Raw genomic sequence first — 19,227 nt, 5'->3', positions numbered from 1 at the left:
CCACTGAGGAAAGCCTGTTGGCTGAAACCGGTCTGGGGTGTTTGCTATATCTAATAAATAGCACTACCAGGTTATACCTCATACCATGCTTTTTGGCCCCAAAACTTGGACCGAACCACAAAAGGAGGGGGAGTATCGATATTCATCAAAGATACCCACACCTCCAGGTTGGTGGCAAAGCACAAAGCATCAGAGACTATCCATGTGCAACTAACAGTGGGTAAAACTGCCTTCCAGTTTATAGCCTGCTACAGACCACCCTCCCAAACCCAGGAACCCCACTCGGCCTTCCTGAGAACACTGGAAAATATGAAGGTCTCTCCAAACACCATTATACTGGGCGACTTCAACTACCCAAACATAGACTGGGAGCATTACTCTAACTCCAACACCCTAGCCCAAAGGTTCCTAGAATTTATAAACTCAAATGCTATGGAACAACTTGTTACCACTCCCACAAGAGGGGAAAACATACTGGACCTGATCATCACCAACATGGGGACTCTATGCTCCAGACTAGAAGTGTATCCCTCACTTTTAAGATCAGACCATAAACTAATCTCACTGGATATTCACATCCCAACCCCACCCCCTGCCCAGAAAACCACAGTGAAAAACTTCTCTAAAGCAAATTTCACACTCCTCAAAACAGAGGTGGAATCCTTCAAAGCCCCCGGGCCTGTGGAAAATATGGCCCAGACCGCAGAATCCTTTATAAACGCATTCTATGAACACCTTCAGGAATGCATGGATCATGCGATCCCAAATAAAACCAAGACCCAATCCTCCAAAGGCAGACGTCCTGTCTGGTGGACCCCAGCCATAAACAAACTATACAATAGAAGGAGGAAGCTACTAAATGATAGAGCAAAATCCCTAAAAGGGAAGGCATCACTGATCAGTATTGGCAAAAAACTACGGGCACTCATAAAATTGTCTAAGGCCAGCTTCGAGAGAAAAACTGCACAGGACACTAAGGATAATCACAAGGCTTTCTTTAGTTATGTTAGGAACCTGGGTGGTAATTCCCAGATATGCTCAGAATTAGTCCAAAATGACAAAAATACACTGAACCCACAGACATTGCCAACATCCTAGCTGACAGGTTCAGCGCAAACTCCCCCCCCCCTCCCCACCAAAAGGGCAAATATCTATCCCGGCAGAGTGCTGCCCCTGACATCTCAGATGCTCAGGTAAGAGCCGCCTCTCCAAAGCAAAAACACAGCATCAATGGGACCAGACGGTGTCCCGGGCTGCCCTACATGAACTCCAAGAAGAGCTAAACCCAAACATAAAACTACTGTTCAATCTCAGCCTTACTACAGGATATGTGCCCAAAGAGTGTCGTACAGCAACAGTGGTCCCTCTCCATAAAGGTGGTGCCTCAACGGATCCTGGAAACTATCGCCCCATAAGCCTGACTAGCTTGGTCTGCAAAGCTATGGAAAGGATCATCATGGACCTCATAAATAAAGATATTGGGGACCTACAGACACTGGATCCTACCCAGTTCGGCTTTGTTAAGGGCAGATCCTGCCTCTTAAACCTGGTTGATTTCTTTGAAACAGTCACCAAGGCCATTGACGAGGGAAGGTGGTCCACACAGCCTACCTGGACCTCGCAAAAGCCTTCGATACAATACCCCACTCGGGCATTATAGATAAGCTCACCAGCTTAAATATAAACCCCTATGTCACTAGATGGATTGCAAACTGGCTCAAGGACAGAACCCACATGGTTAGAATTGCTGGAGCCATGTCAGACTCCAAACCAGTTACAAGTGGTGTCCCACAAGGCTCAGTCCTGGGACCTCTCTTGTTCAGTATATATTTCTCGGAGGTACAGGCCAACACGGAAGGACTGTGGCTGACCAAGTTCGCAGATGACTGCAAACTGGGCGCCATAATCGACTCTCCAGCCGACACAAGCATCCTCCAAAAGGGCCTCATAGAAACAGACAACTGGTGCCAGAGCCATGGCCTCAAGCTAAATGCCAAAAGTGTATAGTCATCCCCTTTGGCAAAACAAAGTGCCCACAAATTACCACATAGGTGGTAATCCATTAAGTACAGAAGAAGTAATTAGGGACCTGGGGACCCAAGTTGATAGCAATCTCTCATTTGACAACCACGTGGCCAAAGTGGTTAGAAAAACATTTTATATAGCCCACCTAATCATGAAGGGATTCACATCTAGATCAGGGGAGGTCATCGTGCCTCTTTACTCATCCCTCATCAGGCCCATAATTGAGTACAATGCCCCTTTTGGGATGTACCTTACCAGACACCTGCAGCAACTGGAAAGACCCCAAAAGTACCTCAACAAGAGGATCAAAGGGCTCAAACAGATGCCATATGCTGCCCGGTTAAAGGAACTCCAGCTCTACTCAGTGGCATACCGCCTGTTCAGAGGTGATCTGTGCCTGACGTATAAAGCCATGTCCAACCCGGAATTAATGGACATGCTGCACCTCAGAAAATCTAAATCCCATCGAGCTACGCGCTCGAGAGACTTGAACCTCAGCACTGAAATAAATAGGACATGCTGGAGGGACAGATTCATAACCCAGAGGCTCCCTTCACTCTGGAATAAAATCCCAGTCCAGGTTAGGCAGAGTCCCTCATTGACTCTCTTCAAGAGGAATCTTGATGAGTGGATGGGAGATCGTAGGTTTACCCCAGGTATCACTTCTGTGTCACTGTTAGACAGAGGCACAGTATACTAACCTCGAAAAAGGGCATAGCAAAATAAATTTAAAATGGGTGGCGAAAGCCAAACACATTCTGGCTAGGCTTATAAATGCCCTAGGGCAGATAGCCTAGTATGAACCTATGAACCTATAATACTTGTGTATTTAACTTAATAGCTTCATTTTGTTGATTTACACTGCATAAGGGGTGGGAGTATGACATAATGGTTAAGGTGTTTACCTTAAAGACACAAGGTGCAGGGTTTGATTCTCACATGGGGAAACTGGCTAAGCTTCAAATGGCCCAAAAGGGCAGTTAGCCTAGTACTAATCTAGGATTTGGTGCTGGCAATTTTGTCTACGTATGCCGTTTCCTGCCTTGCACCTGGGTCCTACTTGCAGAGAGTTTACTTCTTTGACGTTGAGCCCCTGCAATACACACATGCTGCTGTGGACTAGGTGTAGGGTTGCTACCCCTGTGTGACAGTGTTCCCCTACTACACTCTTTATTCCTTGCTGTTGGCTTGGTAGTTTGTGTTTGCCTGAGTTCCATGCTCCCACCTGCCATTGCACTAGGGGGGCTCTGGCAGAACAGTTGCTGTCTGTTGCAGGCATGCCTCTCCATCACTATGGGTTGGGCATGAAATGGAAATATTCATAACAGTGGTACTCACTGAGACACTGTCTATCATGCTGTGACATGCTTGGTTGCTGTTACATCAACAGGTCTGTAGCATGTACTTTCTGAGGGGTATGAAGTCTGAAACTCATCTGTCTCTTCCACTACACTGCTGGATATCCACATATGTGTGGTATTTAGGCTACATATATTCTGCACAGCTCAGGGCTGTTTGTGCTATTATATAATGGGAGACTGTATTGGAAGGGACTTGCTACCTGAAAATGCGCATGTACATACACTCTGCTGCAGCTAATATGGATTATACTACTTGCTTCCTGGGAGTGTTTAGTGTACGGGTTTGTGAGGACTTCTGGTGATCTACAGGTATGTCGCTTTACTTTTCTTATTGAATGTATTTATGTGCTTTGTTTGTACATGTGGAGCTGTTGTGGTAGGATACATTTACTTGCGTTCATTTGGCTTAACTTGTTGTTGACATTCCGTGCCTATTTACACTGTCTGTTTGCAGCCCGCATAGCTGCTTTAGGGGTTGTCTCGGTCTGTTTGTTTTCCCACCGACGTGGGTTCCAACGGCATATCTCCCTTTTGGCCGGACTGCTCTATGGTCTAGCGGTGCTGCGGCCTTCTAGTTTCGGCATTGTAGCTCACGGGCAATCATCTCGCAATCTACACGCCGGAACCCGCCAGAGGGACACTTACCTTTCTCATCCATGCCAACAAGGACACTTACCTTTCTCATCCATGCCAACAAGGACACTTACCTTTCTCATACATGCCAACAAAGAGAGATACAGCTGGAAGACAGCCACTTACACTCATACTCGCACAAAAGATTCAGAAGATACTAGCGGAGTGGGAAAAAAAGTGTATATATATATATATATATATATATATATATATATATATATATATATATACACACACACACACACACACACACACACACACACACACACACACACATACACACATACACACATACACACATACACACATACACACACACACACTTTTTTTTACGGAAAGAGAAGGAAAGAAGAAAAAACTACTGACAATGACAGAGAAAGTACACAAACGTGTGCAAGAAGGGAAAAAAACTAGTGAGAGGGAGGGTAACTATCAATGATGATAGTTAAAAGGAAGTACACAAGCATGTAATGGGAAAAACTATCAACAATGATACTACAAAGCTACACCACATGTAAGAAAAAAATTAAGTCATAAAGAAGAAAAACATAAAAGAATTGTCTAAGAAATAAAAAGAAAGAATTTACCTAAACCCACTGAAACTCGAGAGCACTGGCAAAACAAGACTATTTTGGAAAGCAGTAAATGAGATCTGAGGTAACTGTGAGAGAGGGATTATGGGTGAAGCTCAAGAGTTTTTGGCTGTCGCAAGCTGTAGTAATGGCACTGAGCTGGTTCTGATATCAGAACCAAACCCATCTGTCAAGAATAAAATGAAGATGGCTAACTAAAATGTAACCATAGTATGTCAATGTGTGTTGTAAATTAAGTGAGGCAATGAGAAGTAAGCTACTTGCGCATGCGTGACCCACCATAACGGCATTAACTGCATTTTACATGTTTCAAGTTAACTGCCCACATATGTACAACTGAAATTTGAAGGTTGCATACAGACGCGTTTCATTTTTAAACATTAATTGCTATCTTATGAAGTTATTAAAAAACATAAGTATAAGTGATATTTTTAAAGTTACATAAAGATCTGTTTCAATATAAAACTATTTTAACACCTGAAAACTTTACAGCGTTACTAGTTTTTAAAATGTGAAAAATACAACATTAGACTTTTGAAAACGATATTGTAATGCACATAAAAACAGTGACAAATCTGCAAGACTATAAAATCAACATGACTAAATTTCACAACAAACAAATGTAATTAGGGATTTCTTTTTTAGCCAAGATAAATATTTTTCCTCTTCACAGCGCACCATCAGCTGCCACTAGCTGTTCTCTTCTTTCACCAGGTCTACCAGAGTCCCCATAGCCTCCCTGAGCTCAACCCGACCCATGCCCTGGCCTTTTAGGAGACTGGGGATGACGGTGCATTGTTCATACAGCTGTACTGTTCTTAGGGCTGCCAGATAATGCCCTAATTTCCACCCCATAGCTGTAGCCTCGCCAGCTCTGTAATAACTGCCCACAGAAACTGCCTGTGTGTTCTACACATGACCCACCTAGAAACTAAGTGGCTCTAAATTTATACAACACAGGATGGTAAGTGGAAATTGGCTACTCACTCTCATCCACAACCTGCAGTATCACCAGCACCCATGCAGTCAACTGAACATGGGTCGTCTGGCGCAGCAAGGGATTTATCTGTGACATGGGACCTCAAGCAGTGATAAATATTAATCAATAACTAAATTAATCATGTTTTAGCTATAATAGTGACCCCACAAAAAAAGAATGAATAGGGGTCTTCATGATCTTATTTTGCACATTAGAAAATGAAAAACAAAAAGTCAGAGAGACACAGAAATCAAAAGGAATTAGTACAGTTGTGAAAAGAAAACTGTATAACATATACATCTTTCCTCACATTCTGGAGCAATCCTCTACTCTGTCATTATTTTCCCATATCTCTCTCTCCAACAAATATGTGTCTCAGTATGGCTGCACTATACTTGCGGCAGTTCCATTTATTTTTTAAACTACTGTTTGGCTCTTGATCAGTATGCATCCCATGAGGCTGGTAAGCTCTGCACTGTGGTTCACAATAATGTGCTTGCAGTTTTTGTCTAGAATGCTTTCAGTTCCATTGCTTATATGGGTCTGAGTGATGAAAGAATTGGGCAACGCATACTTCTCAATTATGGACAGTAGGGTAGGGTAACGCATTCATTTTCTCAACAAATTCATGGTGCTCACATTTTTTCTCAGTGTCATGTGCTCCAAACATTAACTTGCCCTACATCTGCATGTTGCATCCTAAATTATATTCAGCCTGATGAAAAAAAAACAGACTTGTTCATCTATCAGGACAACGCCACTTCTCTCGAAGTACACAAGTACTTTTCAGGAGTTACTTGGCTTGTACATCCCATATATAATAGTACCAGTCTATTTATACTCTTTTGCTAACCTTCACAGTTTTAGCACCATTTCATATATGATTGTGGTTGCTACACAAGTAAAGCTACCCAGCACATTCAACTGCAACTTGCTTCTTGAAGTTAAACTACCATCCAACAGACCATCTTCCTGCAATCACTACTAGGGCAGTTCTAAATGAATTCAAGTCTTTTGGGACAGTTATTCTTTAACGCCATCTTTTCCCCTAATTACACCTCTGTCCATCAAAAGAGTAATTATTGCACAGTATTACATTCAATAAGTTTCTCTGCATCATTCAGTCCCTTACATCCTCCACAAGCCATGACAAACTATTATTGTTTTTACCAAAATACAGTAACATAATGGACACGAATAGTTTTCTTCATCCCTTCAATTTCTGAATACAGTTGATATCTTATCGCTGGAAAACCAACTTCACAGAGAAAAACTTAAAAAAAAAAAAAAAAAAGTGCTTCTGCCAAAACTTCAGAAAAAAAATTAACACATTAATAACCTGTCAAACTCCATATCTTAATACAAATTAGATTCTAAAGAGGTACACTCATCATACATATAATGAAAAGGGGGGGGGGGTTATTTCACAGACATGAAGTGCAGGGTTTGATTCTTAAGGGAAATTGGCTAGGCTTAAAATAACTCACAAGGCAGCTAGCCTAGTAATTGATTACGACCCTACAAACACAGCTTAAAATGACAACTTTATCTCTTACCTTATTATTTTTTTTTTAAATCCTCATGCAAAAAATAACTTAGAGAGGGAAATTTGTGTGTGCTCGCGCACATGGAGGGCAGAATAATGTAAACGGCACCCACTGCTGTTTGGGGATCAGCAATAATTGAAATTTAATTAAAACCTACAGTCAGAAACTATTAAATGTTTAAGTAACTTCATTAAATGCTCAAGAAACATTTTAATTCAGCTTGCATTATTTCCCATTGCATTTACTGGAATGAATTTGGCATAGAGAGTAACGCTTTTTAGCACTCGTGAAAATGACTTCTAAAAGACAACCTACGCTCGTTTGCTGTAACCCGGACTGCAACAGTGAATACACTCTTAACATCTACATTTATGGTAAGTGTACACAACTGTACTATGTTCTTCGTGTTTCACTGTTGCAGTCATTACATTTGGGAAGAATCCCAAAGCTACGTAAAGGAGGATGGAACTAAACAGCATTAGGAGCAGCTATAAGGCCCTGCAGGACTGGAATGGCAAAGCCTGCCCTGGATTTAGAGAAGAGAGGTAAATGATAATGCTTTGTGAAAATATGAACAGAGCTCCAAGTAGCAGCTTCTAGAATGTCTTTGGTTGGGACCCCTCTGAGAAAAGCTGCAGAAGTAGAGGTGGCCCTGGTGGAATGGGATCTGATCCCCTTGGGCACAGGTTTACCATGGTGCAAACAGCAGAAACGAATGCAGTGGCTTATCCATTTAGAAATAGTCTGCTTTGATATAGCCTTCCCCTCTGATCCTGCAGAAAATGCTACAAGAAGTTGCTCAGACTTTCTTAGAGATTCTGTCCTGTTTAAGTAGAATCTTAGTTGTCTGTGTACATCTAATGAATGCAGAATCCGCTCCCCCTTGTTCTGCGGATTTTGGAAAAATGTTGGCAGGTGAATGGTCTGGTTAAGAGCCACACTGGATACCACCTTAAGCATAAAAGAAGGATTGGTCCTGAGGGCCACCCTGTCTGGGTAGAATATAATAAAAAGGCTCCACTGCCATGAGAACCTCTAGTTCTGAAACCCTTCTTGCTGAAGTGACTGCCAAAAGAAAAGTTGTCTTCCAAGATAGAAATTTTATACCCGCAGTAGCTGCTGGTTCAAAAGGAGGCAGGGTGAGTTTTTCCAGCACAAAATTCAGGTCCCATGCAGGACTTGGTGTTCTCCTGGGAAGCCTTAAATTTTTGGCCCCTCTGAGATACTGTTTAAGCAGTGGATGAGAAAAGAGAGGAGGCTCTGTGTTGTAATGAGCAGAGATGGCAGAGGCATGGATTTTTACTGAAGAAAAAGATAGGCCCTTGTCAAGCATCTCAGTTAAGTATTGTAAAATCTGAGGAATATTGGGCTTTGCTGCGCCTATTCCTTGTGCTTGGTTCCAAGCACAGAATCTCTTCCATTTATCAGCATAAGATTTTCTAGTACTAGACCTTCTGGCTTCCAAAATGACATCCATCACAGGTTTACTGAGGGATGTGGTTTGAATAATTAGTTGATCAGCCATGCTGCAAAATTCAGAGTTTGGAGCGGAGTATGTAGAATTTGAAAGTTCTGCTGAGACAGTAGATGAGGCGTTTGAGGCAAGTACCTCGGAGGCAGGTGTAACATATTCCTGAGAAGCGAGTACCAGTGCTGGCAAGGCCAGTCCGGAGCAATTAGGATCATTTTTGTTTTTTCCTGTCTTTTAGTAAGACCTTGGAGAGTAGAGGCAGAGGGGGGAATGCATAGATGGATAGTTTTGGAGAGAGCCAAATAGATCTATGTCTGGGCTCACCCATTTCTGTGTTAACATGCTGAAGATATGTGGATCCAGTTTCCATTTGTGCGGGTCCATAAGATTTCTGCTTAGGTCGTCTGCCAGAGTATTTTGCTTTCCTGGCAGGAATTGTGCTTGAGGATGTATTTAGTAAGTCAAGGCTGTCTTCCACAAGGCCATGGCTAGTCTGCAAAGGGGATAGGAATGTGTACCACATAACTGTGGTGGTGTCCGTCTTTATCAGTAGTTGTCCTGGATGAAGTAAGTCCTTGAAGGCTGTCAGAGCATTTTGAACAGCTAGCATTTCTTTCTGGTTGATATGCAGATGCATTTGGTTTGGGCTCCATTGGCCCCTAATGTATCTCCCTGCCAGGTGGGCCCCCCAAGCATAGTCTAATGCGTCTGTAGTTAGGGTTTGGGTGGCAGGGGTTAGAGTGAATGACAGTCCCTTGTTTTGGCGACATGTCTCTGCCCACCAAAGAAACTCCTATTGCAGGCAGAGAATGAGAGGAATCATTGTTTCCAGGCTGTGACAATGTTGACTCCATAAACTTCTTTAGGTACCATTGAAGTTTCCTCATATGCAGTCTCGCATATGGAATTAGTAGAATGCAGGATGCCATGAATCCCAAAGCCTGCAGAATTTGTCTTGCAGATAACTGGGTTTTTGTTGCCATTTGTTTGAAGTATGTGGTCAATTGCCTTTGTTTGTTTGGCATGAGGTAAGCCATCTGGGCAGCTGTATTCAAGCTTGCACCCAGGAATGTAATTATTTATTTGAGAGGGTACCAGTTGCGATTTCTTTTTGTTTATGGTGTACCCTAGGTATGCTAGAAGCCTTTTGACAAACGCCAGATGTTGAAGAAGTGTGTCCTTGTCCTCTGCTTGAATGAGACAATCATCCAGATAAGGATAAATTTGGTGTTTCTTTGTCTGCAGAATGCAATTACTGGTGCCAGGCACGTTATAAAGACCCTGGGCGCAGTAGATAAGCCAAAGGGCAGTGCAGAGAATGGCGGTATCTTCTGCAGGATTCCCTTACTGGGATATGCAGGTATGCTTTTTTAAGTCTAGAGTTACGAACCAAGCATTCTTGCCTAGCATAGGCAGTAGCTGTTGTAAAGTCAGCATTTTGAATTTTGGAATGGCCAGGTACGTGTTCAGAATCGATAAGTCCAGTATTGGATGCCATGAATTGTCTTTTCTGGGTACCAGGAAAAGTCTCGAATAAAATCCTTGTCCTTTTTCCTTTTCTGGTACCGGCTGAATAGCCCCCATATCCATGAGGGACATGACTTGTTCCTGGGCCTCTGCCCACTGGTTTTGTGGCAGATCCGGCCATCCGTTTGGAAGTGGCAAAGTATGGAAATGAAATCTGTAATGACTGCAACAGTGAAACACGAAGAACATCACAGCTTAAAATGACAACTTTATCTCAAGTTCCTTTATCTTTTTTTTTAAATCCTCATGCAAAAACTAACTTACAGAGGGAAGAAATTTGTGTGTGCGCGTGTATGTCTGTGCGTGCACACATGGAGGGCAGAATAATATAACGGCACCCACTGCTGCTTGGGGAGCAGCAATGATTGAAGTTTAATTAAAAACTACAGTCAGAAACTATTAAATGTTTAAGTAACTTTATTAAATGCTCAAGAAACATTTTAATTCAGCTTGCATCATTTCCTGTTGCATTTACTGGAAGGAATTTGGCAATAAAAGAGTGCAACTCTTTTTAGCACTCGTGAAAATGACTTCTAAAAGACAACCTACGCTCATTTGCTGTAATCAACCTACAGTTTTCTGAAAGCAGATCACCCAAGCTCTGTACCCTCTCTCACTTACAGTCATTCCAGTCCCTCTTTGTTACAGGATACTCCTGTAGCAAGCGATTTCCATCATCATCCATCTACTGATGCTGAAGCTCCTAGACATAGACAGACAGGCAGACGCTCACTCACTCACTCACTCACTCACTCACTCACTCACTCACTCACTCACTCACTCACTCACTGACAAACACACAAATCTAGTCCCTCAGTCACATCAGCTTTTAATCAAACCTTTGTCACCAGCATCACGGCCAAGAACTCTTCCACCGAGCTACTGCCCTGCCCACTATGGCTAAAGATTCTGACAAACGGAATGTTCTAGCATAAAGCCCAAGGCGAACCACCAAAGGAAAGCATTAATGTTTTACAATGCACTTAAGAGGTTGCCTCAGCTATGACATAACAGCAGCAACAGTAATAAAGTTAACAAGAAATGGCGAGCCCCTCAATTGGCCAGTAAGTAAAGGGTATTTCTTGTTATGGATGATCATAGCTTTTATTCTATCTTGCTGCACTCATGAGTACTTTTAACAGCACGTCTTTTACTTTTATACTGTGGCTGTACTGACAAACATTTGCTGTAAGCCATGTGGCATCATGAAGCTACAAAATGTGCATTACACAATCAACAGCTCCTCAATTAGTGGCCATAACACCACCACCAAAATATTGCAAACAGAGAAAATTATTTATTTATTTTTTTTTTTACTAACAATAACACTTTTACAAAAGTAGTTTAAAAATCATTCAAAAAATCTAACACATTACAGCTTCAGCAGAATGAAGTAAAAGTAATACTCTGAAACAAAAATACCTGTATATTCCTGAGTGGCATCTAGGGGATCAATCCAGACTGTGATGCTTTCTTCAAGAACCTCTTTAGGGTCCAAAATCTTGCTGCTTATTTCTTTAGGAATTGTACTGCTCCACACAACATTATCTATTTTATCATCATGTTCTTCAGAAATAACCTAGAAAAATAAGAAAGTTGAAGTATGCCAACAAGACTACTTTTTGGTAGCAATGCATAAAATTCTGCATTCATTTTGTTGGAGTTTAATTTTTACTCACCAATTAACTACAAAAGTACACAGAACAGAGATAAGAAGAAGTTATGTACTCACCATAACGTTCCATCTGTGTAGGTGGCTTCATTTGTCTGCAACCTGTGGGTCTTGGATCCGATATCGGATCAGAGCCGGCAACTTGTTTCATAGCTAATGGATCCGAGCTCCTAGCTCCTCCCCTCACCCATAATCCCCTGCCAACCCTCCATGACCTCAGATCAAGTTTGCCCCTCTATAGATACCCAAAAAGGGTATTCCAATAAAAAGTACAGTTTTGTACCTACCATAAATGTAGATGTTCGAAGATCCACATTGCTGCAGTCCTTACATATGAGTAGTCCGCTGTCCTCGGTCGGCCCAAATACCAAAGTATTAGGCTGACGTCGGTCAAGGCGCTTAAAACTGACATCAGAACGTCAGGGTACAAAAGCGCATGACCGACGTCATTTCCTCAGTCTTTTCTTGCCCCAGATGTCAGAAGACCCTAACAAGAAAGGCCACAGCCAAAAAACCAGCAAAAACTAACCAACCACCCGTGCACTAACCACATTTACAAAATGTACAACACAAAGCACACCACCACCCTCAACAACAGAGGGGAAGGAGGGAGGTAAATTGGACTGCAGCAATGTGGATCTTGAACATCTACATTTATGGTAGGTACAAAACTGTACTATGTTCTTCATCTCACATTGCTGCAGTCCTTACATATGGGTAGAATCCCAAAGCAGAGGTAAGGGAGGATGGCAAAACTATAAAGCATTAGGAGCTGCCAAAATGCCCTGTAAAATTGCAGTGGCAAATCCAGCCCTAGATTTAGAGTAAAGTGGAAGGTGGTAATGCTTAGAGAAAGTATGCACTGAACTCCAAGTAGCTGCTTCCAAAATATCTTTAGTAGCCACCCCTTAAAAAGCTGTAGAAGTGGCAGTAGCCCTAGTGGAATGAGGCCTAATCCCAGCTGGAATCTCCTTACCATGATGGGAATAACAGAAAGCAATACAAAAACCAATCCACTTAGAAATAGTTTGTTTTGACACAGGCTTGCCCTGAGAACCCAAAGCAAAAGAAACAAAACTGCTGAGACTGCCTGAACCCTTTAGTTCTGCTCAAATAATATCGCAACTGTCTGTGTATATCCAAAGTGTGCAAAATCCTTTCCCTTTATTTTGGGGTTTGCATAAAAAGTAGGCAAATGAATAGTTTGGTTTAAAGCCACACTAGAAACCACTTTAGGCATAAAAGAAGGGTTAGTACGCAAAGACACCCTATCCTTGTAGAAAATTAAGAAAGGCTCAACTGCCATAAGGGCCTGTAATTCAGAAACCCTTCTCGCAGAGGTAATGGCCAACAAAAAAGCAGTCTTCCATGATAAATATTTCAACTCTGCCGATGCTGCAGGCTCAAAAGGTTGTAGAGTGAGTTTCTCCAACACAAAATTGAGATCCCAAGCAGGAGTAGGAGCTCTACGTGGGGGTCTTATATTCTTTGCCCCTCTAAGGAATTGCTTAAACAAAGGCTGAGAAAATAATGGTGGGTCACAGTCATAGTGAGCAGAAATTGCTGCAGCATGAACCTTTATAGAGGAGAAGGACAAACCTTTGTCCAATAACTCAGTAAGGTATTGAAGCAACACTTAAATTAGGTTTAGAAACATCAAAGTCCTTTGCTGTACTCCAAAATAAAAATCTCCTCCATTTATCTGCGTAAACTTTCCTTGTACTAGGCCTTCTGGCCTCCAAAATAACATTCAAAACTTGTTGTGGAAGCTGAGACCCTCCAGGGTTTAAAACAGAATATGCCAGGCTGTCAGATGTAGAGAATGAAGTTTGACATTGAGTAAATGACTGTTCTCCTGAGACAGCAGATGAGGAATCGAAGGCAAAGGCCATGGAGGCTCCTGTACCAGACTTCTCAGTAATGGGTACCAGTGCTGTCGAGGCCAATCTGGAGCTATTAAAATCATGTTTGGCTTGTCCTGTCTGACCTTCAGCAGTACCTTTGGGAGGAGAGGCAGAGGTGGAAAGGCATACACGTGAAGATTGCTCCAATTGAATGAGAGAGCATCCACTTTCCAAGCTGTGGGATGAAACCTTTTTGTGCAAAATTTTGGCAGCTGGTAATTTAGTGGAGAAGCGAACAGATCTATGTCTGGAGTTCCCCATAACACTGTCAATCTCTGAAATACATGAGGATCCAATTTCCACTCGTGGGGATCCATAATTTGTCTGCTCAACACATCTGCTAAGGAGTTCTGTGCTCCTGGCAGAAACCTTGCCTGAAGATTTAGCTGTAAACTGAGAGCAGTCTCCCACAAAATCATTGCTTGTCTGCATAGAGGATAAGAATGCATTCCCCCTTGCTTGTTGATGTACCACATGACAGTTGTGTTGTCTGTTTGAATCAACACCTGCCCTGGAAGAAGTAAATCCTTGAAAGCTATCAATGCAAATTGGACTGCTAACATCTCCTTCAAGTTGATATGTAGATGTTGAAGTCTGGCAGGCCACGTGTCTTGTATCCATTTTCCATTTAGATGAGCTCCCCAAGCTTTGTCTGAGGCATCTGTTGTTAAAATCTGACTCGCCTCTGGCCGGGTCACAGAGAGTCCCTTGTTTAGGTGACATTCCTGAGCCCACCACAAAAATTCCTTTTGAATGCAAGGTATTATCTGAATGACAGTGTCCAAATCTTGGCAGTGCTGTGTCCATACATTCTTGAGATACCACTGTAGATTCCTCATATGCAGTTTGGCATTGGGAAGTACCAGAATACAAGATGCCATGAACCCCAAGGCTTGAAGGACTGTCCTTGCAGTCAGCCTGGACTGATGAGACAACTGGTGGAAGTAAAGAGAAAGATTATTTTGTTTGTCCGGGGTCAAAAAGGCCATCTGGGATGCTATATTCAGTCTCACACCCAGAAAGCACATGTCCTGAGAGGGTACTAGACTGGACTTTATTTCGTTCACAGAATACCCCAGGCATCTTAACACTGCCATCACATACTGTAAATGATGAAGAAGTTCGTCCTTTTCTTGGGCCAGAATCAGGCAATCGTCCAAATAAGGATAGATTTGTATTCCTCTTAGCCTGAAGAAAGCTACCACTGGAGCCAGAACTTTCGTGAACACTCTGGGCGCAGTAGATAAGCCAAAGGGCAATGCAGAGAACTGATAATGTGAAGTCCCAGCCCGAAAACGCAGATACTTCCTGCAACTGGGCCCGATTGGATCTCAAGGAAGCTTACCTTCATGTTCCTGAGTCACCATCCAGTGATCTTTGCCCAGCAGAGGTAAAAGCTGTTGTAACGTCAACATTTTGAACTTGGGAATGTCCAGATATGTGTTGAGGATAGATAAATCCAAAATTGGTCTCCACGTGTTTCCTTTCTTTGGTACTAGAAACAGGCGAGAATAAAATCCTAGGCCCACTTCTGGCAGAGGGACCGGTTGTATGGCCCCTATTTGAAGTAGTAGAGAAATTTGTTTGTGAGCCTCTAATCTTTGCTGAGGAGGAACGTCCGGCATGCCTTTGAAAGGAGACAAGGTATGGAAATAAAACTTGTAACCCTGGTGTATGATATCCAATACCCATTTGTCTTGGGTAATCAACATCCAATTTTCCTTGAAGAGTGCTAACCTTCCTCCCAAAGGTGCTGCCAGGCAAGAAGGATCTGGCAGCTGAAAAGTAGGTCATTGGGCCTGTTTACGAAAGGACTGGCCCCTGCCCTCACCCGAAGATTGTGCAGGTGAACTCCCTGTTCTAGGCCTGAAAGAACTCTGAGCTCTGCCCCTACCACGCCTAGATCTACCCCTAGACTGAGAATCATAAGAAGGATACGTCCACCCCTTAGCAGGCCAATTCCTACTAAACTTCGGAGGCTGAACTTGCAGAAAATCTTTAACAGCCTGCATAGACTTAGCCTTGTCTTCCATTTTCTTCAAGACTGACTCCACAGGTGAACCAAACAACACATCAGACTGCAAAGGAGCATCCAAAATCCTTGTCTTAACATGGTCAGATAAATTCTGATCCTTTAACCAGGCGTGCCTGCGAAGAACTGAGCCAGTGGCAGCCACCCTAGACGAGGCCTGCACAGCATCAAAACCACACTGTAATGAATGCTTACCCACTTGTTCAGAGACATGCACCAAATCTTGCAACTCTTTACACTCAATGCCTTCCGCCAGAGCATCCACCTTAGACTTCAATTGAGAAAGAAGAAAGTTTTGATATTTCAACATATGAAACTGGCAATTCAAAGCCCTCATAGCTAAGGTAGAGGATGTATAGACCTTCTTTCCCCATCTATCCAAAGCTCTGGCTTCTTTATCTAGAGGAACCAGATTTTTTACAACAGAGGCCTTGACACCCTTAGGTCCCTGACTAATAGTTTCTGGGTCCACCCTAGGACCTTTATAAAGATATTTATGAGCCTCAGGCACCCTGTAATACCTATCCAGTTTAACAGGAGCAGGAGGCAGAGAATCAGGATTAAGTGAAGCCTCTGCAAACACATCTTCCACAACATCCAGAACAGGGGGTATAGCCAAGGACCTATGCTGGGGTAACAGCAAAAACTCCCTAAGCCTTTTCCTAGAATCAGAGAAGTCCTCACCTTCCCACTTAAAATGTTCCCTCATAGAATGAAGTGTCTCTGAAAAAGAAAAATCCTCTGGAGGAGAAGCAGAAGGAGTGGAATCATCTGCATCAGAATCAGAATAAGGAGAATACTCCTGCAAGTCTTCAGCTGAAGACTCTGAAATATCCGAAGCCTGCTCAAAACTTCCCAACTCTGGCTCCACCCTAGGCCTCTTATCAGGAGGGGGCATGGAACCTCTAATCAGAGTAATTAAATCTTCTGCCATTTTAAGCATGTGCTTCTTAGGCACAGACCCTGCTGAACTAGGAGTGACACCAACAGAAGCTGAAACTGGCCTGCCTCTGGGAGAAGCCTTGGAAACAGAAGGAGAAGGCCTAACCACCCTAGGAAGGGAGGGGAGTACAGTAACTTGGGAAGCCCCTTCAGCCTGACCTGCCTCCTGAGAGACCACCTCCTGCAAAATCAAAGTCTCCCCCTGAGACTCCAGAGAAGCCTCCGTCGGACCCACCGGTTCCACTAAAGCCTTTAAAGAACCGGCGTCCGGAACAGACGACTCATCTTGCCTGGGTTTAACTGCTTTGTCTTTGCGCTTCTTCGCAGAAGCGGGCGCCGGAAAATCCGACGGCATATTATAATTGCACCACTTCCCAAAGACCAGCCTAGCACAATCCAACCTTCGCTTAATAGTGCGCTTATTGAACCTAGCACAAAAGCGACACCCAACAACGTCGTGCTCAGGCCCCAAACAAGGAATACACAAAGAATGATAATCCCTATGCGGTATCTGTTTCCCACAAGAAATACAGTTATTCACTTTTTCTGACATCCGGTAAAACACTGAGGCAAGAAAAAACCAAAATAATCCCCAACGGGGTACTTAGCCAACTTGGATTCGGTCTGAAACTCCGAACTCGAAAAATTTCAGAACGCCGAACGGCACTTGCAACGCTGCTTCTGCATCGGACCATGCGGCAAAAAAGACTGAGGAAATGACGTCGGTCATGCGCTTTTGTACCCTGACGTTCTGATGTCAGTTTTAAGCACCTTGACCGACGTCAGCCTAATACTTTGGTATTCGGGCCGACCGAGGACAGCGGACTACCCATATGTAAGGACTGCAGCAATGTGAGATGAAGAACATCAACTCACATAGATCCATTTTGAAGGCCAGGGGGAAGGAGGGGGGGGGTGGTTGCAGACAAATGAAGCCACCTACTCAGATGGAACGTTATGGTGAGTACATAACTTCTTAATCTGAAGTAGGGACTTAGTTTGTCAGCAACCTGTGGGACAGAGTCCCCAGCTACCTGAATCTTGGGTGGCCATCATGGAAGGATATTGCGGAGCACCGCAGAGCCAAAGGATGCTCTCCCTCTAGAAATTACGTCCAGTTTGTAGTGGTTAATAAAGGTATGAGATGAGGCCCAAGTGGCTGCCGAACAAATATCATCCAACGGAACTCTAGATTTGAAGGCCGCAGAAGTAGAGATGGAACGAGTGGAATGTGCGCAAACTCCTTCAGGTGCGGGTCTCCCAGAAGCTTGGTATGCTAAAAAAATACATTGGGAAATCCAGCGTGACAAGGAGATTTTTGATACTGCTTTCCCCAAATTAAATTTGGCAAAGGAAATGAACAGCTGGTCGGATTGCCTGTGACCAGCAGTTCTTGGAGTATAAAAACACAGCTGCCTATGAACATCTAATGAATGCAGCTTGTACTCCCCTTTATTCTGATATTTAGGAAAGAAGACCGGTAGATTTATGGATTTATATTGGTTTCTGATGCTATTTTGGGAAGGAAGGAGGGATTGGTCCTGAGGTACACTCTGTCCAGATGAAAAATCAAGTAAGGAGGTTTCACAGAAAGGGCTTGAAGCTCCTAAACTCTTTTCGCTGAAGTAGTGGCTACAAGGAATGCTGTTTTCCAGGACAAGTATTTGAGATCCACTGAAGCGGCAGGTACAAATGGTGGAGCAGTCAGGGCTTGAATAACTAGTGAAAGATCCCAAGGGGGTACGGCTTCTTTTATAGGGGGTCTGAGCAAAAAGGTGCCCTTGAGAAAGGTTTTACACAATTTGGCCGACATCAAGGGCCCTGTGTCATGCATGTCCCACATGGTAATGGGAGATGGCAGCCAACTGTACTTTGACAGCTGAGCAACTAGCGCCTTCCTGAAAAAGTCCGGTTAGGAAGTCTAGTATGGATGGAAGGGGAGCCGTAAAGGGATCTAGATTATGATGCTCCGCCCAGATGGAGAAACGTTTCCATTTACTGCGGTACACTTTCCTGTTGGAAGGTTTATGCGCTGCCACGAGGATGGCTTTGACTGGTGAAGGAGATACTGGGAGTCCTAACTAGGAGTGGAACTGGAGCAACCAAGCTGTCAGCTTCAGACTGTCCAGCTTTGGGGTCGGCAAGCCCGACGGATGTGAGATTAGATCCGGACTGGGATCCAGAATCCAGGGGGGATTCACTAGGTGAGACCACAGGTAAGGGAACCAAATTTGCCGAGGCCAGAATGGGGCAATATGGATAGTACAGTTGTGTACACTTACCATAAATGTAGATGTTCGAGTGTCTTCACTGTTGCAGTCATGACTGTAGGGTTCTCCCTTGCCGGCAGGCAGTCATCGGTCGGCCAGAATCCCAAAGTCTGGGTCCGGCGTCGGCTGCTCAGCCATGCTCCCTGACGTCAGAGCGCCAGGAGTACAAAGCTGACAGCCGATGCCATGTTCTCCAGTTTTTCTTGCCCCAGATGTCAGGTGTTCCAAAATGAGTAAGATCCCATACCCTTTGCAAATACACCTCAAAAGA

The 19,227-nt window shown here is 43.5% G+C and overlaps 1 protein-coding gene across 1 annotated transcript in view; it reads right to left on the bottom strand.

Moving 5' to 3' along the window:
* BPNT2 (3'(2'), 5'-bisphosphate nucleotidase 2) overlaps window positions 1-19,227 on the bottom strand; it is a 458,945-nt gene that overhangs the window by 382,681 nt on the left and 57,037 nt on the right. Inside the window, exon 2 of the mRNA XM_044074236.1 lies at window positions 11,559-11,715. Coding sequence (XP_043930171.1) covers window positions 11,559-11,715 — 157 coding nt within the window. The remainder of the gene's footprint in view (window positions 1-11,558; window positions 11,716-19,227) is intronic.

This window comes from Protopterus annectens, chromosome 6.part0 (assembly GCF_019279795.1).
Source record: "Protopterus annectens isolate FY-2018-M chromosome 6.part0, PAN1.0, whole genome shotgun sequence".
NCBI classification, from domain to species: Eukaryota; Metazoa; Chordata; order Ceratodontiformes; family Protopteridae; genus Protopterus; species Protopterus annectens.
The sequence above is the reverse complement of the archived record's forward strand: the minus strand, read 5'-3'. Positions and strand labels throughout refer to the sequence as shown.